This window comes from Capricornis sumatraensis, chromosome 21 (assembly GCF_032405125.1).
Source record: "Capricornis sumatraensis isolate serow.1 chromosome 21, serow.2, whole genome shotgun sequence".
Taxonomy (NCBI): Eukaryota; Metazoa; Chordata; class Mammalia; order Artiodactyla; family Bovidae; genus Capricornis; species Capricornis sumatraensis.
Window position 1 is genome coordinate 58498988 of NC_091089.1, and position 25632 is coordinate 58524619.

The 25632-nt window shown below is 36.1% G+C and overlaps 1 protein-coding gene across 1 annotated transcript in view; it reads right to left on the reverse strand.

Annotated features, from left to right (window-relative positions):
* Nucleotides 1-406: 406 nt before the first annotated feature.
* TXNL1 (thioredoxin like 1) overlaps nucleotides 407-25632 on the reverse strand; it is a 34148-nt gene continuing 8922 nt past the window's right edge. The window contains exons 2-8 of the mRNA XM_068993695.1: nucleotides 24567-24663; nucleotides 22548-22721; nucleotides 13982-14104; nucleotides 12232-12301; nucleotides 10192-10364; nucleotides 7753-7857; nucleotides 407-1676 (exon numbers count right to left, since the gene is read on the reverse strand). Of these exons, the coding sequence (XP_068849796.1) occupies nucleotides 1647-1676; nucleotides 7753-7857; nucleotides 10192-10364; nucleotides 12232-12301; nucleotides 13982-14104; nucleotides 22548-22721; nucleotides 24567-24663 (772 nt within the window). The 3' untranslated portion in view covers nucleotides 407-1646. The remainder of the gene's footprint in view (nucleotides 1677-7752; nucleotides 7858-10191; nucleotides 10365-12231; nucleotides 12302-13981; nucleotides 14105-22547; nucleotides 22722-24566; nucleotides 24664-25632) is intronic.

The following is a 25632-nucleotide window of genomic DNA, read 5'->3' on the forward strand; positions in this document are numbered from 1 at the left end:
AGCATGTTTATTTGTAAACTTCCTGTAGTGAAACATGTTACCTGTAAACATTCACTTCTCACTGCTTACAATTTGAATAATTATGAAGTTTGTATTATGCAATCAACCGAGTTATAGAAAATTCACGCAAACAATACAAATCTGATGTCCAATCCTTTACAAATATGAAGTTATTTTCACTGGACTTTCAAATTGATAAGTATAAATAAAATGAGGTCAGCAATACTTAAGGTGAGGCACTTTGAACAATTACCCGAAGAGGTTTTGTTAAATGTACAAAATGTAAAACAAAACTTCTGATATTAATCTTGCCCTTAATTCCAGATATGATTAATCTGACATGGTCTCTATTAAGGAGTGTTTTATAAACTTTTATTTAGTTTACTTCTTGCCTGTTTCCATCTGATCCAAGGCAATATAATCAGGAAATACATAAGCTATGTAGACATCCCCACAGACCAGCTCATGTGCTTCCATACAAAGAAGCGAAACATTACTTAGTGACACTAGGGTTTCAGAAAGTGATTATCACAAACACTTGGACATAATTTTTTTTTTTTTCCAGAAAACATATATAAATACATTGGTGTCTCAAAGGCAAATCAGTATCTTGATCATAGTTCTAGACAAACAGGACCTCAAATTTACTATTAACTGAATCAAAATTGTCTTATATACTCTTTTCAAACACTGAATTTTTTAAATACTCAAAGAAATTTAAAAATCAAATTTTAGTTTTAAAAATAGAAAAATTAAAAAAATTAATTAATCCTTTCTAGGTTACAGTTTAAGATTTTTAAGTCATATGGAACAGATGGTCTTGCCAGCCTTTTGTGAAAGACCTTTTAAACATACACGTGGCCAATTCATTTTCAACCTTAAACCAAGTTCTCTGTATATTTACACTGCATCATTTGGTAGTTAAAATAATAAATACTTCATTAAAAGATATCAATTCCTGCTGCTTCATGAATTCACAGTACTTTATTTTTTCCTACTGTTGGATTTCAACATATATTTTCAACATACCTTTCAACATATGTTGATAAAGATGAATCAAGTTTTAAGTTTATCCAAAAGGGTATCAAATCTGTGGTCCCACTGACAGTCTTAGGTGGGAACAGTTAAGTCTCATTAAACTTATTTATTTCTGGTAGTTCATAATTTGGGTGTCTTCTATAGCCCAGATGCCCAACTGCTGTTTAACCAACCTATGAGTCTGAACAAAGTTAGCCTTTCCAAGTCCACTTGTCAGAATCACGTGCGGTGAGCACATGAGCACACATACACTCCTCAGTTCCTAAAGCAGTTCTGCTCCTCTGAAGAGGGAAACGGGCTTTTGATCAATACACTAGCAGACACTGAAGTCTCTGCTAAAATCAGAAGGTGTCCAATTTTCACATAAATGGAAAGAGAAAATACTTATTTAGAACAACAAAAATTAAGCTTGGCAAAAGTAGTTACTTTTATTTACAATTCCATGTATTAAGGTTACAATAGAAACACTAGTGATACCATCTGAACAAAAGCAATGATTTATTGGTAATGGAAATGAATGAAATATTGAAAGTCTCTGGCGGAATCAAGCAATTACCCAGGAGCTGTAGATCTGATTGCAATATGGTCTTCCAGTGTCTTTTGCACCTTTAGTGGCTTTCTCCTTTTTTGCCAACTACCTAGGAAGAACAAAAATAACTTTATATATACCTCTTATTGTTTTCGAGATATGAGTTATTTTCAAAAAACTACTATTGTTGTCATTTTTAAAACCTGTATTAAGTTTTGTATTTGCATTTCTTTGGCATGCAGTGTATCTTCATTGTTGAAGCAAACTGTGACCCTCCCTCCCCTCCCAGCCTCTAGAAATTAAAACTAAAATACATGCAGGCTATTTTTGGTATTTCACACTGTTTTAAGAAAAAGTAAAGCAACTTTTCAAAACAAGGTTGACAGTTTAGAGAAGTTAATAAAAAGATGATGGTACATGAGTGAAACATATTTGGCATACTATTTTTGGGCAGTTAGATATCAAATGTCGATCACAAAATAATGTAGAATTAAAAGAGTATGCTAAACTTATGTTTTCATGCCCAAGATGACAGGTTTCTAGACTTTTCTATCAATATGTAGACATGCAATGAAAACAGATTAAAAATTGCTAATTTTGCCTAGTTTCTATTAAAAAAAATCCTGGTTACTAAAATATACACTAGAATATAAAGAATAAATCTAGCTTCAGTCAATGGTTAGAAAAATTTTCTAGGGGAAGGTTTAAAAAATGACCTAGGTTGCTATAAATGTGGCAGCATGAAACTGTAATGAATAAATCTGATTTCTAACAATAGTTCTAGAAAACAAAGCCTCTATGGGAAGGTTCTAAAACTACATTCTAATCAAACAATTTACTTTAAACCTAAAGTTCATAATAATGTATTCTCATGGCAGAAATGCCTCCAAGGAAATCTACTTGCAAGCCACTGAACATATATTTACATATAACAAAAATTTCTATGTACATTTGTAAATACAATTTTCATATTTTAAATTGACTCTGGTCTAAAAGGCAGTGTCTCAATCGAGCGAAACGCAAAGATCTTCAGTACAAATCGGGTCTAAAACAGAACTTGGGATTCTGGGAATCCCAGATTCACGGGAAAAGATGATAAAAACCCATTCTACTGAATTCCTAATCACATTTTACAAGAAATGCTGTTTTCCCCATCTTGAGGAAAAATACTTTTATTGCTTTAAAATAACTCCTCTTTAATCCAAGGAAACCACGTGTTACAAAAGTCCAAAAAGCCGAAAAAGATACAGAAGACAGTCTCATAAAAGAGTATGTAGATGAGAGTAAGAAGTTCAGGTTTTAAGAGCCGGGGGAGAGGGGAGTCTTCCTAAAAAGAAGGGGAGGTGGCGCTATTTGTACCGCAAATGAATTTAAGCAGATAAACACTGAAAGCATTGTTGATCATTATATCACTTGGGAACACACAAACACAGAGCTATTAGATTAAGCAAAAGAAAACAAAAACAATTAATACTAAAAATTAACATTTTAGCAGATGTGATACAGTAGAAGACACGAATCTGCATACTGTTTCACAGGCTGATAACTCTCAACTTGCCAATGTGCATTCTCTGGAAAAAAGAAGAAATTCAGCATTCCAATAAGGAGTTTCTCACCCCAACAGTAAAGCTCTTTTATTCACTTTTAAGTCTTAATATTATACCTCCGACAAACAAAAGTTTTGGTACATCAAAATTAAGTATCAAAAATATTCAATAAAGAGTCCACTGATTGTCTATGTTAATATTTGAACTTAGCCTAACTTTTAGTCCGTAAGTCTTTCAACTGGCTTCGAACTCACTTGCGTTGGCAAAGCAGAGGACAGGCCCATAATTAATCAGCAAAAAGACTCTAGGGCTACAGTTCCAATGAGAAAACCCGTATCTCTCAATTTCAGCCTAATCAGTATATTACACTAGCTCTAATATAAAAGAACTTGGTGAAACTGCTCATATTTGATTTCCAAAATGATTCTATTGTTTCTAAAAAATATAAACTTTAGATCAGATTAAAACATTATCCAACTATTTAAATCTAAAAATATTTATGACGATGTTAAGTTTCACTGCAATATTATTTCTCAAAATGTAGTACAAAATTAAATGAGACAGGAGAAAGTAAAAAACAAAAAGTTGGGCGAACAACCTGGTATGGTAATGAAACTAAAGCACCTAGTCGCAAGATCAGAACAAAAACTGAAACAAAATAAAAGGCCAACTGAGAAACATTGACTAGAATGAGACTTGAAGACAGAGATGGTTGAGGCAATCTAGGTAACAAGGGGGTTGATCCAGATGACAGAAGCTGTAGAAATCTTGCCCCAGCAATGGCGAGAACGTGAGAAGGGTGAGAGCAGACAGGTGCTAGATGAGCAGAGAAGCAAGGAGGGGAGTGGAGTGAGATAAGGTCAATCTTTATATTACTTCATTTTTAAAAATCTTCTGTTTTTAGTTCATTTGAGTTGGATTAAAAAAGCTGAAAAATAAACAGACAAAAATGTTACAAAAATAGCTGATACGGTGAATGGCCAGTTAAGAAAAGTCTATTTGTATTACCGTGATAGAAAATCTGCTTTGCTTTTCACATGCACCTCATTCCCTAAGAAGCAGAAGCCCCTTCACTTTTGCTCAGTTTTGAATACTTATATTACTTTTGTATTAAAATAAAGCAAACCATGTGAAGAGCATATTTTTGCAAAGAAAACATCTACTTCCAATTAAAATGGCAAGCTTTCTTCATGCTGCAACATAAATACATTTACTACAACAACAGACAGCCTAACTATGTATTATAATCTGGGCACAATGCCTCCTATGAGCCAAAAATAGAAAAATAAAAGGTATGTTCTAGTCTCCCAAATCTGACAAGTATGACCTTCTAAAACTGTAAGAGTATGCGAGGTGGTCTAAGACTTCTATCCACAACCAAGATTCAACAGCATTAGCTTAGCTTCTGTCATCTTAATAACCTAAGGAGAATATCAATGACATTCTGAGACCTAAAATTAACCAGGAACAACTCATGCAACATAAAACAGAAACTGAAAATGCTACACAATTCTACCATTCATTAAAATCATTTTATACAATTCTCTCCACTACACAAAGAGGTGCTGGAACTCTCCTCTCTGTGCTGATAAAACACATGCCAAATCTATATAGAAATTTTAAATTCTAATTACTGTGTCCAATGCCTTTAAAAGTCAAACTGACTATATAAGAGAAAGTTCCACACTTGACTTGTCCTTGAATGAAGGACTTGCACCATCTCAGTTCCATGCCCAGGGCTCCTGGTTTTCCATTCTACCTAGAGTGCCCACTGTTGCCTTGAACTAAGCTTTGGTTCATATCGATTGGCATTCCAAATGTTAGGGCATTACCCTTCAGCAATATAAACTTGTTACTATCAGAGATTACGACTACACGTTAACACAGTACCACAGGGGCTACAAGATCAGAGCACAGATCTATTATTTCCTTCACTAGACTCCAAACCCACTGATGGCTTTTAATAAGTGACTCTCAATAAGGCTAATTTCAGTTAAACATAAGCTAGCTTTTTAACTGCAGCTTTCCTACACTAAAGTTGCTGGCTTAGCACAATATGAAAACTACTAAAATATTAGCTTACTTTTGAGAAATAACACTACAGGACAATGAAGGACACAAGCAGCGCAATCTCATTCAAAAACTACTGGAAGAAAATGTAACATTAATATACGTAAGAAAATCATTCAAACGATTAAAATTTATCAGACATTATAAAAGCAAAGGATTAAAAAGTCCAGAACACCAAGAAGGAAGTCCATTACACTGTTACATAATTTTTGCAGCAGTTCTCAGTGTAATCCAAGCTGGGTGACCTTGAAATCCATTCAGGGAGTCTTCAAGGTCAAAAGTGCTTTCATAATAATGCTAAATAAATTGTTATCTGCCTCTTTAACTCTCACTGTCTCACAATATACAATGAAGTTTTCCAGAGGCTACATGACTTATGACAGCAAGACTGGCTGCAGAAGCAACTAGGAGAATGAGAGGACCCTACTAAGCTAGACTGTATACGATAGTTCCTCAAAATGTAAAACAATGTTCTTCTCAAAAAATTGGTTTTTGTTTTGGAAAATAAGTATTTTAATTTAAAAAATCACTTGTGCTAACACAATAATTTTATTATTTGTAAATAAATAAATATTGTTTAAATTTCCCAGTTTTAACTTCTAAGATGGTAAGTATTAGATAAATACTGGCCCACAACAATCTTTAACAGTGTAAAGGCGTCCTGGGACCATGAAGTTTTAAGAACTACTGTTCTCCAGTCATTTTTAATAAGGTAAAAAAAGTACCTAGTTAAACATATAGTATTGTAGAACAAATACAAATACTCTCAAAGAAGAAAAGAAAAATACCCCTACTATCCTAAAGACAGTCAAAGAAGGTAGTTTGGTAGTCAAAAAAGAGAGAATAGGCTGGAAGAGATGTGAACTGTTGTTCAGTTGCTACGTCGTGTCAGACTCTTTTGTGACCTCATGGACTGTAGCCACCAGGCTCCTCTGTTCATGGGGATTCCCAGGCACTACTAGAGTGGGTTGCCATTTCTTTCTCCAGAGGATCTTCCTGAACTAGGGATTGAACCCGCATCTCCTGCATTGGCAGGTGGATTCTTTACCACTGAGCCACCAGGGAAGAGCTAGGGATAGGAGAGGGGATGTTAAAAACAAAGAGGTAGACGCATCCTGAGATGGGCAATTATTAATGCACACTAGAAAAACTGTAACTGGATGGCAGGCTGGTAAGAAGGTAAGTAAGAGCAGGGGTTTCCTGGAGGAAACATGGAAATCAAGGAGCACAAGCTGAGGTGAGAAGCAGGAAACCAGAGGAAATAACGGGATGTAGATAAACAGATCTTAGGAAAGAACTGCGCTAGAAGCAAGCTACGCAAGGCACAGTTAAAGCCAAATCCAACGGCATCTGACTCTAACAAGCAAGGAGCAGAGCAGGCAGCCAGAATGTCTTCGTTGCTCACACAGTTTCCCAGTGCAGCACATTTCGTATCATAAAAACGTAGATGTTTAATCTCTGCTTCTTCTGACCTGTCATTACACGTATGTGAAACATCCCATATGACAGATCTAAGAATAAAACTGTTCCTACAGCTCCCAAAAGTTAACTACACTGTGAGACAGAAGACAGCAGTTGGAAAATAATGTTAAAGTATCTATTGTCAGTGTCCAGCTTCTTAAGTTCATCCACTGTTATGAAATTTATTTTCCTGCAACTGAATTAAAATTAAACTTCATCAAAAAGAATGAGTTTTCTGGGTGTTTCACGGCTTAATTCCCCAAACAGGGGTCTAAATTGGTAAACCAGGTGCCTCTTCCTCCACACACTGGCAGCCCTGGGGAAACACTTCCTCTCTTAATAATCACCCCAAGTTCTAGACCAGCTGCAGCCATTGGAAATACTGCAATACCTACATCTCATGTGCTGCTGCACATCTGATCTGAGTACAGCAACTGGGTTCTATACTGATAAAGTTCCTGATGGCAATCTATGCTCTGTGGTTGTGTATTTTAAGAGTCATCTTCAGGAATCGTTACCAGTTAGAAGTACAATGCTCTCATTTCTAAAGGCCTCATGGTAACATAAATTCTTATGCAAACCTTAGGAGTATGTGCTCAAAAACAAAAACCAAACCCAAAAAGCCACTGAACACATATGCCTGTTCAATGAAGAATTATTTGCTGAAATGTGTTCTTCAGCACAAAGACATGGTTTAAAAGCATCTCAGTGAAGCAAAGGAACCCATTCTTCTTGATTAAAATCACTGTCATTTTAAATGTTTTCATCAGAAACAATGATAATCAAAATCTTAATATAAGGAAGCAAAGTTCTTAAAAAAGTCACAAATAATGACTTAATGTACTCCAATTTTTCACTATCCCTAACTACCTTCTACAACAAAACAATAACTTATACCTTCTTATTTGGATGCCATTCATTAATAGACACTGTGTCAATGAGACTTATTAGAGATTTCTCTTTGTAAGAAATCTAAAAATGTGATTAGAAGACCCTACTGTTCTGTTTATCCTTATAAGATTTCATGATATAATATGATTAATTTTAAAATTATTTCTTTAAGATTACTATTTTTATTTCTCCTAGATATCATTTAAACAAACTTACTCGTTTGAAGTCATTCATATTTGTTGCCTGGACTGGAGTCCCAATAAAAGTAAAATATGAAATTCTTGTTGTTTCTTCTTCACCTTGATTGGACTGAACAAATATCTATACACACAAAGAATTTTACCATTAATGATTATACTTCTTTTTCAATAAACATGCTCATTTAATCGATTTTCTTAGGTTATTAATAAAAACACCTTCCGTTCTTTATAAGGATTAATCCAAATTACATTTACACTAGGATTCCTATAGCATCGTTAATTCTACTGTCTGCTCGGCTGTTCTTACCTTGTCCAGGGGGATTGTGGCAGGATATTTACATATGTAAGCTCTGCATGATTTGGCGTGATCATGTTGAAGGGTCAAAATTAAATTATTTACAGGGAATACTGAAAGAGTATGAAACTCAAGATTACAATGGACAGAATGTTACTGAAATTTTACTAAAATTATAATTTTTACTGAGGAAAATCTTGGCAGTTATATTCTTTCTGATAATCCATCATTCATTCTATTCCTTAAAATGTTAAAAGAAAAAAAAGAGCGCGCTGGAAATCAGTTCCTAAAACTAGCCTGCGCTTCGCATGTTTTTTTAAGCTCGTCTCTGTATGTGTTCAGTAGCTTCAATCATGTCCAACTCTCTGCAACCCCGTAGACTGTAGTCCACCAGGCTCCTCTGGCCATGGGAGTCTCCCGGCAAGAATACAGGAGTGGGCTGCCACGTCTTTCTCCAGGAGATCTTTCCAATCCAGGGATCAAACCTGTGCTTCCTGCATTGCAGGCAGATTCTTTACCCACTGAACTACCTGGGAAGCCCATACTGTGCCTTGCATGTTTTATTAAGCTTGCTTCTTTTATACTTTCTATTTAAAAATTTCCCTCAGCACGTTAGGGGACAGACGCTTTACTCATAGGTTCTTTTTCAATACACTGGATTATTTAAATTGGCTCCATTTTTAAAAATAATACTCTAGATGCTGTCTCCTTAAGAATATCGCCTCTCTTGATTTGGGCAACATTCTTTTTCCATTTTCAGATGAAAATCAGTTTTGTTGTTTTTTGTAGGCAACCACAGGTTCATCTTGAATTGAGCTTACCAATTAAAAACTTCAAGTCTATGATAAGTGGACTATTAAAGTAGTTCTCTATTTATTTGCAATGCTTTTTAAATCTAAGCACAACAGTTTATATTTACTGCTTTTAAAAATTCATATACTTATTTTGATTAGACTTTCTGATCAAAACTGTCATTTCGATTTCAACTTAATCATCAAAAAAAGTGACAGGTGTGCCTTCTGTGTCTGAACTTAAGTCACTGACTAAAATGATGAGTTTAAAAGTATGATTTAATAGGACACAGTAAAAACTGTGAACCTATCACAAAGTAATTATGTTCAATGATTCTCAAAGACAGAAGAGATTATGTTAGGATCTCTGGGTTTAAAGGGCTTTTCCCAATAAACAAATGCCTTCCTCCCATCACTACATAAAGCAACAGGTGTTATTAATTGAATGCTACAAATATGTTATAAATATGTAACAAAATATTTGTAAATTATGTTACAAATAAATGTGTTACAAATGAATAAAGTCAAGAAAATATTTCATAACCAGTGTTCCAGTTTGATATAACCATTTTCTTTAATTTCATCTGGGTAAAATACTTCTACTCAAAACTCAATATAATCCTTTACCTTACCACTAAGTATATTCTGTGAAATTCCACTGAAAACGTCCCAAAATGAACACAGCTATAGCGTTCTTCTAATTTGCAAAAACCGGAATCTACTGACACAAAGAAATTACGCTCCTTTGGCAAGTCTGCTCTCCAGTGACTCTGGGCTGCTCCCAGCTCCTTTTGCTCAGCATTCTACTAACTCTCCTAAACCCCCACTCTGATGGAAGGAGCTCTGGTTGACAGGTGGTTTAGAAGCATGTGCTGGGTTTAATACTAGAATTCAAAAAAGCAATTAGCAACTGCTAAAAAGCTGCTCATTTCATAACGTATATTAAGATAACACAAAATTATGCTTTCAAAAAGTCAATTTTTACCGATATCATGGCCACTACACGATTCAAAAGTAAACTGGATTTTAGAAACGTATCCTCACTCATTACCAGGTACGAAGGAAGAATGAGTATCTGGTTTAAGAATAAATGTTCTAGAATAAACTTTTAACAAAAGTTGGCATATACATGCCATATATGTATGTATCTGACAAACCTACAAATAAAAAAAATCCACCTTCCTTTTTAGGGCACACAGATGAATTAAAAAGAAGAAAATTTAATTAGCTCATTAGACGTTTTTATGCATTTCAAACCAAATGGACAATTAACTATTTTTAAGGATAACTTGAATCAGCTAGGACACTGAAGACAGCATGAATTGTCACCCACAACCCGTTGCATCCATCTGAATGAAACACTACTTACAGTTACACTGTTAACGTTCTGAAACTTAACATAACGAAGAGGGACAATACCATCTTCTTTAATATCATCCTCTGTTAGTTCCAGAGCTTGAGTTGGCTCACTTCTTTCTGCCTCTTCAAAATCCATAGATCGTGGTAGATTGATAAAAATTTTTACATATTTAGGACCCTGACCTACAGAAATAAAATTAAATGCTAACATCAAACATCTAATACTTTGTCCTCTTTATCATTACGTTCACTCTATACAAACAGGCGTGCCCACATATGCACATACCAACCTCTATCTTTAGAAATTTTAACAACGTCTGAGTATTTTCACAGCCATACTCCTCCTCTCTCAATAGACATTTAGTGGTATATTCTTGGCCTGCTAAAACTACACCAAATACTAGGAATACTAGATTAAAACACACACACACACACATGCACACGCATACATAGACACAGAGTTCCTGCCCTCAACTGTAAGAGACAGGCAATGAGGAATGCACAGCTCCCAGGGAGGAGGTACTGGCAAGGCAGCAGTGCAGTCAACAGCTCATGCAGGATGACGAGAAGTTTCATAAAAGAAACACTGAGCTCAGTCTTGCAGTTGCCATCAGCTGGCACCTTTTGTTATTTAGGAGAAAAACATTATCAGTGACAATATTTAGCCAGAGGAAATTAACTACACAAATTGCCAAATTTCGTCTTAGGGATCAGGCTGTGCTCAGTGCTAAAACCACTCTGTAGAATGTCTTAGTCTCTCTAGCTTCAGACCAGTATTCTGTGACTGACTGAGGAAGCTTAGCATAGCCACATTGCTTACATACTCATTTCTATGGCATTTGCTTTTACAAATACTTTGTATTTTCAAATAAATTAAAATTTTATTAGTGAAAAAATCATTAACCCATGGAAACTTAGAATAGTAAATGACTTAAGGGAATGCTATCTGATCAACAGGGCACTGTTTCTCCCAATCAACTAAGAAAGCAACAACAAATCCTAGCCCCCTCTCCCCACCTCAGGCCCCATCCCATGTCCACTCCCAGCAGCAAAAAAAAAAAAAGAAACAGAAAAAAGGGGGTGGGGTGAGTAAGGACAACTCTTTATTGAACAAAATGAGAAATGCTAAATTTGCACAATCATGTTTACAGCATCATAATCTGTATAAAGAAAATGCAACTATAATTAGTGCACACATAGGAGGGTCTATGTCAGTTATTCGCCTGTTAGTTTTATCGCCTGTAATAGGAAGAATGTGAAATAAGTCTCCCCCAGTTCCCACCCTGAAAAACAGCTACCTCTAACCTAGAACTCTTAGTTGGAAGAAAGGGCTCCCTTGTTTTCAGGTGAAAATGGTAAAAAAAATTTTTTTTAAATTACTTTTGGCCCAATAATCTTACATTATATGTCACTGCTTTGTTCCAAGGACAATTCCACTCTTTCCCGAAACAAGAGCTCTCTACCTCCATTTAATAACAGGTTTAAACCTAAGGGACCAGCAACAGAATGGATAAAGAAGATGGAGTATATACCTATATGCAATGAAATACTCCTCAACCATAAAAAGGAATGAAACTTTGCCATTTGCAGCAACATGGGTGGACTTGGAGGATATTATGCTAAAGGGAACAAGTCAGACAGAAAAAGACAAATACTGCATGGTATCACTATGTGGAATCTAAAAAATAATACTAGTGAATCTAAGAAAAAAGAGACTCAGAAATAAAGAAAACAAACTATTTACTAGCAGGGAAGAGGGGAAGGGGACAAGTAAGATAGGGGTAAGGAATTAAAGAGGTACAAACAACTATGAGTAAAATAAGTAAGCTACAAGGATACACACAGGGAATACAGCCAGGATTTTAGAGTAACTGTATATGGAGTATAACCCTTAAAACTGTGAATCACTATGTTGTCATTTACACCTGAAACTTAAAATACTGCCGTACATCAACTAAACAACGATTTAAAACAAAGAAAAGTTTTAAATATATGCCAGCAGGTCTATAGAGCAGAAAGTTACTCTATAGAAAAGCTGCCCATTACTCACCATTATCTGGTCCTTGAAATTTCATTGAATAAAGCTTAACAGGCTGATTGAATGCCACGGTAATAAGAAGCTGTGAGAAAAAATAATTGTCTCATTTTTAAAGGGCTGTTAAACATCTTAAATAAGTAACACAACAGCTAAGGACAATTAAAATAATTAAGAAGCAGAAAAAATTTAATTCACCTAACAAAACTAATGTAATACAGAGTATCAGTAAGCTGAAAGTAACTTGATTAGTTTGACATTTGAGAAATACAATAATCTATTATTTTTATAAAGGAATAACAAAAAACCTTAACAGAATTAATTAAAATTGTATGTTAAGAACCTAAGGCCTCAAACTAAAAACTAGCAACAATCCACTCCCCCCCCCAAAAATTAAACAAAAACCCCAAATTAAAACTTAAACTATGTATTTTAACACATTGAGCTTCTTTTTCTGAAACAGTTTATCTGTGGAGGCATCTACCCATGTCACTTGGCAACGTAGACACAATGCACACAGGTTATGTGGAGAGACTAGGTCTCAAGTGGACTCTACTTGATTCAAAACTCAGGAGAGCAGGACTCACAGCTCTATTAGTAACCTCCAAACTTCCATCCTAAATGAATTTGACTCACTGAATCTAGAAAGCCACCCAAGGGAACTGAAATACAAAACTGCTGAGTTGCCTCTCTCTGATTCACTCACTCAATCTTCTTTCCAGCCAAAACTTTGTCTGATGAAGGTACCTATGCGTCCATCCTGGGAGGAAGGTTTCCTCAGCAGGAAGATTTCAGGGAAGCTGTAGCCAGCCCTTCTGATACACATCACCACATTACGTTTAGGGCACCATTTACAAGGCTCACAACATGAACGGTATTTTCAAGCAATAAAATAAGATAGTTCCGGCTGGAGCAAAGGAAGATGGGATTTAGATTTATTTCAAATCACTGTGGTCTATTTGCTTAAGAAAATACTTAGACTACTCTCTTTAGCTATGTAAGTACTTTTAATACTTGACCTGTATTTGGGTGTCAGGAAATAAACATGACCCATTGAGGGACCTGAACCATAGGTGAAGAGGACATGAGAGTAGAAAGCTAGAAGTAGGTAAAGTCAGTAAGCATATGACATCCTCTTCCTGAAGCCACTGAAGAATCATTTGACTCTTTTAAGAAATCAAAATATAAATATGATTTATATTTTAGAGAAATAACTTTTGTGAACATATAAAAGGTATACCGGAATAGGGACAAAGCAGAGGCAATGGTATAGTAATTAATTAAGAAAAAAATTTTTAAGACAATAAAATTTTAAATATCAGGCAAGATGAAGACAGACGGCATGATCAAGGCAGAACTACACCACCCTCTTCCTCTGTGACGACACTGCAGGAGAACACAGGGAAACACAGTGGGCTTACACCGGGAGTGAGGACTAGACACAAAAGGGGTGCTCCTCCAATGAGGTCTCACTCAGGTGGGCAGAAAACAGGAAGGCAGCTCAAGAATGAACAAAAGGACTTAAGAATAGTGAAGGCTCAACCCAGGTTTCCAGACAATCCAAGAGTTCTGTGATTCTCTGCAGTGCAGCTGGCATAAACAAACAAAGAAAGGGGGTGAGTTGACAGGGTCAGAGGACAGAGGTGAAGTTATAAAAAGGAAGAAAAAAGTGATCATCTGGGAAGGAGAGACATGAGACCATGAGATGGACACGTGTCTGGACACAAACACTGACAATCTCCACAAGCCCTGAGCGTTCAGTTACCTGTTCATCACAATCAGATTCCAGGAAGGTCATGTCTTTTCGTAAACAGTTGTCAAACCCATGCTCATCACTTTCATTAAGACATTCACAGCCAGCTTTGTTAATAAAAGGCATTAAATCCATCTGAAAATTTAAACCAAAACTTTAGGCAAAGCATTTGGATTTGGTATAATAACCTTAGTAAGAAATGTAAATATGTAATTCTCTTTTAAACTCTATAAAATTATGTTTTCAGTGTACAACACTTGTGGTTAACAACTTTTAATGGTTATATCCCACTTATCGTTTTAATAACCTGTATGCACTAAATTGACTTTATTCCCTGTGCTGTAAAATACAGTGATTCTTTTTTTAAACTTTTTATTTTGTATTGGAGTAATTCTCTCGTTAAAAAACTGCTATCTCATTTAAAAGTTACTAAAACTTTTCTGATAACCCTTTTGTCTAAACTTCTGATATCTACCACTAACAATTAAAGCCAAATTGAGGCTTAGCCCACTTAATAAGTATCTAAAACCAAGTCTTTAACACAAAGATTATTAAATGCTAACTTACACTTTTTTTAGTAACAGTGTTTGGCAGTGAAAAATTTGCAAATTAAAATAAATATCTACAAAATATCTAAAGAAAGCCTACCTCCCTCTTCTAGTGATAATGCACTCTTTAAACCTATATCCACGAAGAGTTTAGATTAAAGATGAACTAGGGACTTTCCTGGTGGTCCAGTGGCTAAGACTCCGAGCTCCCAGTGTAGGGGGTTCCATCCTTAATCAGGGGAACTAGATCCCACACGCTGCAACTAAAGATCCTGCATGCTGCAACTAAAACCCCAGCACAAGCCAAAGAAATAAAATAAATGGTTAAAAAAAAAAAGATGAATAGCAAATAACTATTTAAAAAATTATATTATGGAAAATTCTAAACGTACATCAATGGACTAACACAGTGATCCTCAGGTGCCCACCTCCTGGATACAACAATCATCAATTCACGGCCACTCTGGTTTCACCTTTACTCTGCAACCAGTCTCAACCTTTTTCCTGATTATTTTCATGTAAATTTTAGACATTTTTCTCATGTTAGTCATGATAATTTCAGTGTGTTCATAAGCATTTCATAAAACATTTTTTTAAAAAAAGAATCCTCAATATCATTACCATGACTGTAACACTCATAATGTCTTAGTATCATCAATATCAATGTTCAAATTTCAACTGTCTCAAATATTTTACAGTTGAATCATTTTAGACTCAGAAGAAGAACCTAAGAAAAGTATAAACAACTGTATTTGATTGTCTCTTAAATCTCTTTCAATCCAGTCATTTGGCCTATCGATTTCTTCTATTTGGATTTTGCTAACTGCTTCCCTGTGGCGTCCTTTAACATTTTCCTGTTATGTGCTGGCTAATACTTCCAACAAACCACCACAGAGCTGCAGTGACGGGCATCCCTGCCCTGTTTCTGACTTCAGTGGGATGTCTCCAGTGCTTTCCCATTAAAATTTTATTGAATGCTCTAGGAATAAATGGATACTGCATTCTGTCACACATTTTTTCCGGGGCTTCCCTGGTGGCTCAGTGGTAAAGAACTCACCTGCCAATGCAGAAGACAAAGGTTTGACTCCTGATCTGGGAAGATCCCATATGCTGTGGGGCAGCTAAGCCTGTCTGCCACTACTGAGCCCATGCTCTAGAGCCCCACGGCAGCAACCACTGAACCCATGAGCCGCAACTACTGAAGACCACGTGCTCTGGAGTCCCTGCTACAAGGCGGCAACGAGAGAAGTGTCAGGAAGCATTTAACAGGAGGCTTCCTGCATGCTGTTTTGGATCTGTCATGAATCCTCTGTGCCTTATTAATTCCTCAATACTCAGGAATTAAGAGGGGTGGCAAACCACTCCCGGGGCTGAGGAACGCATGCATTTCCTTCGTTAGTTTTTCCATATGGTGATAAGTAACTATTTACGACCCTCTTCCTTTTTATGAACCACATGGTAAAAGTGATTATTTACAACCCTCTCTCTTTGATATGGATTGCCTTATGTTTCCTTGATAATTTGTAAGTCTGGACTTTTGATCTTTATCTTTGCTGAAAAGAGCTACCTTGTAAGACAGTATATATACCCACACTATGTTGAATAAATTCAACACCTTTGCTCCATCAGAGCTTGGGTCCCCGTGTCTTTCTTTCTCTCTCTCCCCAGCTAATTTTCTGGAGAGTGAAAAGACCGTCTTGCTCACTCTCCTGCCCGGGCTTCTAAGACCCTCGAGAGAGGGCGCACGGTGCCTGCGTGAGTGACGCGAGCCCTGTGTCAAGGACTTTATTGGTTTTCTGTGTAAACCAAGGAATATCAGCCTCTCTCTTTTACTTTCTTGTCATCGACTCCGGACCACCAGGGTCCAGTCCGTTAAAGGACCTCAGCAGAGAAGCCACCGTGAGAAGCCAGGCAGCACAGCTAGAGCAGCCCCCGCCCAGTGCAGCCAGGGACAAGCCCGCGCAGCAGCGAAGACCCAGCGCAGCCAGGTGCGGATGAGCAAAAATCCTTAAGTGCTGTTCCCGCATGTTAGATCACGACATTTCCCCTCTAGACTGCTGGATTTTGTTTACTAGTATTTTATTTAAGATTTTTACACCAATATTCCTAACTGGAACTGGCTGGTAACTTTTTTTTTTTTTTGTACAAACTCTGACAGATTCTGGGATCAACGTCATACTTCAAAAATAAATTTGGAAGTTTTCTCTTTTGATATGGCCTTAAGTAGTTGCAGTAACACTAGACTACCTGATCTTTATAGAGATTTGCTAGAATTTCCCTGTGAAGTCATCCTGGTATTTATGGAAGAGCTCTTTTACTATTTTCTCTATTTCCTCAGTGATAACTGATCTATTTAGGAGTTCTGCTTCTAGTGGAGTTGATTTTGATAAACTATTTTTCTAGAAAAGTATCCATTTCTTTGACTAAACAAGAACTGCTTCAAAGTTTACCAAATATTGTAAATTGTCAGCTGCATGTTCTATCAGTCTTCATTACTAGTACTAATATATACACTAATACATGTGTATACAGTTCTGAAAGACTAAAGAAAAAATTTTTTACAGGTCAAATAATTATCAATATGGTAAAAATTCATTAGAATAGACCCTTAATTATTCACAGACTAGCCTAAATGCTTTCAAAGCCAAAATATTCTATTATATTAAATGTTATACTGCATTAGATGTTAAATGTATTACTCAGGGTAACATATTGTAACCAACTCAAAAAGAGAGGTAGAAAGAAAAGGAGCATTACAGAGCCAAGTTCTACTTCTATAGAATTATTCTGAACTCCATAAACATCTGTCTTGAAAATGTGACAAAATCTTACAAACATTTAAATGTCTACCATCCTACCATGATGCCTCTTTCATACTATATGTAGGATCAAGACCCCAAGCTTGAAGGCAACATTGCAGTCATACTTCCAATACCTTAATGATGAAAATAAACTAAATAGTTAAATTATTTTAAATTGCTTTTTAATTTATCTTGGGACACACAAAATAAGTAGTGTAGCTGAACAGTTGCATTAAAGTGCTATGTTACTCAACACTGGGACAAACTGGCATAATATTATATATTTGACATAATTGAAAATTGACATATTCTGGAAACATGCTATTGGAAATAAATATTACTACTTATGCAATCAACTTTGCCAATAATGAGGAAGGAATCATGAGAAAACAATCTCATAAATCCAGATTATGGGACAGTGCACAAGACAGATGGTCCAGACCTGCACTGTACAATGAGACAGCCATTAGCCACATGGGTCAATTTAAAATTAATTAAAAGTAGATAAAATTGAAATTTCAGTTCCTTAGTTGCCCTAGTCACATAAAAAATGCCCCATGTGTCTAGCAGCTATTGTAGTAGACTGGTGCTGTTTTAAACTTTTCAAAAAGGCAGACATGAAAGAAAAAAAGGTATAGGGAAGTTTCTAGACTAAAGAATACTAAAGAGACTGACAAAAGCAATGCATGACCCTTCCCAAATCACCGCAGACGGGGACTGCAGCCATGAAATTAAAAGACGCTTACTCCTTGGAAGAAAAGTTATGACCAACCTAGATAGCATATTCAAAAGCAGATATTACTTTGCCAAAAATGGTCCGTCTAGTCAAGGCTATGGTTTTTCCAGTGGCCATGTATGGATGGGAGAGTTGGACTGTGAAGAAAGCTGAGCGCCGAATAATTGATGCTTTTGAACTGGGATGTTGGAGAAGACTCTTGAGAGTCCCTTAGACTGCAAGGAGATCCAACCAGTCCATCCTAAAGGAGACCAGTCCTGGGTGTTCATTGGAAGGACTGATGCTGAGGCTGAAACTCCAATACTTTGGCCACCTCATGTGAAGAGTTGACTCATTGGAAAAGATCCTGATGCTGGGAGGGATTGGGGGCAGGAGAAGGGGACAACGGAGGATGTGATGGCTGGATGGCATCACTGACTCGACGGACCTGAGTCTGAGTGAACTCCGCGAGCTGGTGATGGACAGGGAGGCCTGGTGTGCTGTGATTCATGGGGTCGCGGAGTTGGACACAACTGACTGACTGAACTGTACTGAACTGGGGAAAAAAAGCTATGAAGTACATTTTGGAGACAATTAAGGAAATTTTAATATGAACTGTACATTAGGGATAAGTGTGTCAATGTTAAATTTCTTAGAAGTGATAATGGCATCATGGCTATGTCAGAGAATGTCCTTATTCTTAGGAGCTACGTGCTGAAATATTTACACATGAACCATCATGATGTTTATAACTTATTTTGTAAATGATGCTGCAAAAAACAAAAGCAGATACATACATATTGAGATAGAACAAAAACAGCAAAACATTCACAACTGATGAGCATAAGTGAATGGTATGCATGTTTGTAGTACTACAGTCAACTTTTTTCGTTTGAATATATTTCACCTATTATTTTAGGGGAGGAAGGGATGGAATCCAACAGGAGAAAGACAGGAGTTACAAAAAAGCTCTTCATGCTTCAAGTTTTTGGTTAAAGAAATATCTGTCCTACCTACTATGTAAATTAGGGGCAGTCAATGATTTAGTTTGATGAATGTGACAAATTTGTAGACCAAAACCTACAGTTCAGTTCAGTCGCTCAGTCGTGTCTGGGTCTTTGCGACCCCATGAATTGCAGCACGCCAGGCCTCCCTGTCTATCACCAACTCCCGGAGTTCACTCAGACTCACGTCCATTGAGTCAGTGATGCCATCCAGCCATCTCATCCTCTGTTGTCCCCTTCTCCTCCTGCCCCCAACCCCTCCCAGCATCAGGGTCTTTTCCAATGAGTCAACTTTTCGCATGAGGTGGCCACAGTACTGGAGTTTCAGCTTTAGCATCATTCCTTCCAAAGAAATCCCAGGGTTAATCTTCTTCGGAATGGACTGGTTGGATCTCCTTGCAGTCTAAGGGACTCTCAAGAGTCTTCTACAACACCACAGTTCAAAAGCATCAATTCTTCGGCACTCAGCCTTCTTCACAGTCCAACTCTCACATTCATACATGACTACTGGAAAAACCATAGCCTTGACTAGATGGACCTTAGTCGGCAAAGTAATATCTCTGCTTTTGAATATGCTATCTAGGTTGGTCATAACTTTTCTTCCAAGGAGTAAGCGTCTTTTAATTTCATGGCTGCAGTTACTATCTGCAGTGATTTTGGAGCCCCAAAAAATAAAGTCTGACACTGTTTCCACTGTTTCCCCATCTATTTGCCATGAAGTGATGGGACCACATGCCATGATCTTCGTTTTCTGAATGTTGAGCTTTAACCCAACTTTTTCACTCTCCTCTTTCACTTTCATCAAGAGGCTTTTTAGTTCCTCTTCACTTTCTGCCATAAGGGTGGTGTCATCTGCATATTTGAGGGGATGTTAGAATACTGAAATATACTAATGAGCCTTAAGATTTAAACAAAACACATGCAAATACAAGTTTGATTTCAGAGTGCCCAGCATGCAAACTTCTGAAGGGGGAGACTTGATACAGCTAGCCCCCTCATGCTATTTGAAGCCATACAAGGTACACTTAGCAAATATGGAAAAGGAAAAAATAGAAATGTTTACCATTTTTCCAATTCAGTAAACACATTAAAAACCAAAAGTCATATGTTCTTGCCTGGAGAATGCCAGAAACGGAGGAGCCTGGTGGGCTGCCGTCTATGGCGTCGCACAGAGTCGGACATGACTGCAGCGACTTAGCAGCAGCAGGAACTACCTTCTTAAAGAATCTTTTGATTCTTAACCTTTTGAGTATCCTGTTCTACATCTTTTGCAATATTTCAACTCTCCCTAGAAGAGATACCTATTTCTTTAACTGACTCCAGTCAAATCAGGAGTTTCATAACTGTAGGATGTGTGAAATCAGTAGTTATATAGCCTTTCAGTGTTAAAACCTAATGACAGCAAGTCTTTAGTCTAAGAAACCCAATATTATTTTATAACTGTGAATATATTTTTGCAATGTTTCTATTTAAATGTACTTTAAGACACAGGTTTCCATGCAGTTTCCATTCACGCTGTAAAAACAATGACGTTCTGAGAACACACTACCAGTTTTAAACATTGATTAACCCTGCAAGATCTATAGTTCAAAACTTTTGCAGTCTTGATTGACACCTGATGGAAAAAATGAAACTGTTTTTTACAGTTTTTCAGTGTATTCATAACATCTGGATGAAAACTAAATTTAATTTACTTCTTAAAACTTTATTTTTTCCTGCTTATTTCCAACCAAAACCCAAACCCTGATATCACACTCAGCTGATGTAAACAACAGAGTATTCCTACAGTTAAGCAGCCAGACTGTTGTGCCTTTAAGACTTCTTCATGCAAAAATCCTTAGTAATAAAGGAAAAAAATATACAGCGGTAAACACAAGTTTATAAGTCAAATGATTTCTAAAATTTTCCAAAAGGTGTCACAACCCTGACTCATACACGTTCATACTTTCTAACTGAACATTACCATTTCAAATCATTATATCACAGTTCTAGTTTAAATAAATACTCGTTATTAAAATTCCTTAACTTAATTAATGCCGCTACCATGTTAAAGGTGCTTTTTGAGGACACAACCCTGCCATTCACACATATAAAAAGAACTGCTCCTATTTACCTGGCTACAAAGTCTCCTTATTCAACATGAATTTAGGAGCCTTACAGAAAGACTGGCAGCCCCGTGACAGCTCTGTTTTAATGCACTTGGTGTACATGCTTTCATATAGTAGCTTTAATTTGAGGTAACACTTAGCTTTTAAAAATTCATTTTTAATCTGCCAATACATTTACTTTATAATAAGCAAAATTAAAAAATATATATACATATATATCTTTTGGTATGCAGGATTTACTAATTTGCATAAACAACTCAGTCACCATGAAGTAGCTACTTTTGAATTTTACTTTCCTTCTCAAATAGCTCTCATATGATAGATACAAATTATAACTATTCATATTATATATGAATATATATAATTCCAAACTTTCAAAAACTTTGGAATTCTTAAGTCATCAAGCTATTATTTAAAATAATTCTTAAAATTTTTAAAACATATCCAATACTAAAGTCACCTTTGGTTCCAAAGTAAAACTAATAACTAGGGTTTTTAAATAAGAGTGCCAAAAAATAGGGGGTACATTTAAAAAGAGAGAAAACTTTAAAAACTGGTAGAAAGGAAGTTCAGTATGTTAATAATCATACATTAAAATTTATGTGTCATTTTATATATTTGTCAAAAAGTGAAAAAATTTTCCAATGCAAATTTCTTCACTTTTGGGGGAAAAACAGTAAAAATGAATTGTTTAGATAGAAGTGGCAATTAAAATAGATCAGAAAGATTAAAAACAGGTGGCAAATAAAATTAGAAGAGGGACTTCCCCGGTGGCCCAGGGGCTAAGACGCCACGCTCCCAATGCAGAGGGCCCAGGTTCATTCCCTGGTCAGGGAACTAGATCCCACTTGCCACAACTAAAGATCCTGTCAGCTGCAACTGAGACCTGGTGCAGCCAAATAAATAAGTATTAAACAAAAAGAGAGAAAAAATTTTGAAAAAAAATTAGGAAAAGAAATTTTGGGAAAAGTTTATGATGGGGACTTAAGGGTATAACGGGCTTTCCAGGTGGCGCTAGTAGTAGAGAACCCGCCTATTAATGCCAAGAGATGCAAGAGACGCAGGTTTGATCCCTGGGTCAGGAAGATTCCCCTGGAGAAGGGAATGGCAACTCACTCCAGTACTCTTGCCTGGAGAATCCAAAGGACAGAGGAGCCTGGTGGGCTACAGTCCATAGGGTCACAAAGAGTTGGACACAACTGAAGTGACTTAGCACACATACACGTAAGGTTATAATACATATTACACAGACAAAATTCAGCCAGCTACTGAATTGATTTTTAAAGTTCTTACTGAAAAGTATTCTTAACTAGCAAAAGACAAAACATGAAAAGAGTAAATTTCATTTCAACCAAATAATAACAAACGCAAGTGACATCATTTCACTTCTAAGACCACATACATAGCCTTTCGGAATATCAGTATCCTCGTTGCTCCCAGGGTCGTTCTCTAAGTGCTGCTTGATTTTTTCCTCTAGTCCCACAGCGTCGGCTCCTTGATATTGATCAATTCTCACTTTGTTTCGAAAAAACAGAAACGTAGGTGTTGCTGATATATTGTTGGTGGCAGCTGTTCCCTAGAATTGTCAAGTTAGATAGCATTACAAATTAAAACTAATCTTAAAAACATGTAAAATAACTTACTCCTAACTGTTACTTAAAAAAGAGCTAGGCCTATTCTTAAAGGTCACAACTATATTACCCATATGTCCACAATGAAGAATAGCCCCATATTTTTATGCTTTAGTGTTAAAGGCTTCATTCGTTCATTCAGTAGAACAATCGGTTTCCAGTACAGAAACTGCACTTTACAAAACCAGATACTTCTCTCATAAGCACAGACTATTTCTCAAATGGAGAAACCCAGAAGGGTATTGAGATCTGTCAACATAAACCCTGCTACTAGTAAAAAGCACACGTGTGAAGCAGCAGCAGTGCCTCTGTCCGTGAAACATCCTCGTCTAGTTCTGCTCTTACAGAAATGACTTCTGGTCTCCCATCAAAAACACTGCCACTGGTATCTTTTCAAATTCTGCTCCAACTCCATGATATTATAAGACTAGCCACCAAATGAAAATTAGTTAACCACTGATTCATGGTTTAAGCTCTTCATGAGAAGTGTAAAGAAAACAAGTAAAATAAATATGTCCTTTTGCATATTCTAATGCCAGGAAGAGGAGTGACTATTTAAAAAAAAAGCATAAAGTTTACAGAGATGTCTTCTCTAAGCCTCATAGGTGGGGGAAAAAAAAAGACTGACAGTGCCATTCAAAAGAAACATACAAAGTGAGCTATACATGTAATTTAAAATTTTCTAGAATCCACAAATAAAAAAGTAAAGAGAAACAAGCAAAATTCATTTTAGCAACCTGTTTTGTAAATCCAAGTATGCATTTTAACATATAGTCGATATAAAAGTTAATGATATGTTTTACTTTTTTTTGTTCATACTAAGCCTTCAAAATCCTATATGCATTTTACACTCACAGAACAACTCAATTTGGACTTGCCATATTTCAAGTGCTCATTTCAACTAACTACATGTGTTTACCATACAGGACAACACAGCTTCAGAAGACAGCACTTCCAGATTAGAGACACAGAATACTGTGAGGCCAGGGCTAGTGTCCGGAAGCACGTGACCAGAGTACTAAACAATGAACATGTAACAGAGTTTGCACCAAATCCCCGAACTGCCTACCGATGTTAACATTCTAAGATTTTTGCTTTTTCAACCCAGAAATGTATCAAAGGCAAAAGCTTCAATGGAAGAAAAAAAAAAAAACACTACAGAGCTGTTCCTCAGTCAAGATTACGCTTTTGTAGTCTTCTGTATTGCAAGAAGCCTTCAAAACCTTTTTGGCATAACCACTCTTTCATACTTACACATATGCAAACGTAGAACTGTCACACAGTCATGCCAACTAAGTAACCAGGGCAATCTACCTAACTGTGGCTCAATCAGCAACAATCCATGTTTTCAACTTTCTGTTGAGTATGCAGCTTTGGAGCTAAGGTCATAAAATGATCAATTCAAATCAAACTCTAACCAAGAATTCTCTCCCATGGCTTTTTAACCAACCAATGTGTCAATAGTATAAGATATAATTCCAGATTCGCAAAAAAATAAAGAAATGTAAAATAGAACAGCCAAGTGACCTACTAGGTTTAACAACATACTATTAGTTTTGTATCAAAAAAATTAATATAAACAAACCCAGAAGCAATTAATATCAGACTACTTTTCTTAACTAATACAGCCATAACAACACCTGCATTTACCACTGCAAGATAGATATCATCCTACCTCCAAATGAACAAGTACTTAGTACATAAAGAGATAAATAAAGGATGATATTAATGTGAATTTCAAGCCAATTTGTAAATTTTCAAAAAATTTTAAAAGGGCCCTCTTGCCTTACCTGACACTGATGTACATCTACTTCTAAGAAAACTGCCTGTGGATACTTATTACTCATAGAACTGAATGCTGGGGCAATCCTTAAACACGGTCCACACCTGTGAAAAAGGTAAGAGATACTTTGTAAGTAAGATAACACCAAAGATTGTACTAATTTACACTCTAAAGATTTCAGCAATTCAAACATAAAATTAAAAAGTTCTGATCATCTTGTCTTTAGATTTTCTCTTTCCACTGTATTTAGATAAATGCTTACAATAGTATCACACTACCTTAATGACTACAGATTTATATTAAGTCTTTAAGTCTAATAGTGTTATATTCCAGTTTTCTTCTCACTGAAAGAAATTAAAGGGCTAAATAAATATAGGAATATACTACACTTATGAACTGGAAAACAATACTGTCAAGATGTCAAGTCTCCTCAATTTTATATTTAAAGTCAATGTAAAATTCTAACAGGTTTTTTTGGAGAAATTAACAACTTTAAATTCTAAAATTTTTAGGGAAATATCAAGGATAGCCCAGGCAGTCTGGGGTTCAAAGCTGAAGGAATTCCATTACCAGATATTAAAAACTACCAAGAAGCTTTATAAGTTAACAGTATAAAGGATAAACAAACTCACCAACTTTAAAAAAAGGTTCAAAAGTAGACCCATCCCATACACAGTAACCTAACTTTTGAAAAAGCTGACACAGTAGTACAGTGGAGAAAGAATAGTCTTTTCAATAAACATTGCTGAGTCAAAATGGATATCCACCTGGGGGTAAAAAATGACTCCTAACTCACAATGTACACAAAAATCAATTCCAGCTGGATTGTGAAAGGTAAAACAACGGTTTTAGGGTAAAAAAATACAGAGAATACTTTGAAAACCTTGAGTAAGCAAAAATTTATTTCTTAAAATACTGAAAGCACTAGAGAAAAGTGAAGAACTGATATTTGCATATACTTGATAAGCTGGAAAATATTACACTTAAGACCTTTTGTTCATCAAGATAACATTTAAAGGGTGAAAAGACAAACCACAGACTAGTAAAAAAAAAAAATGTGTAAAACATATCAA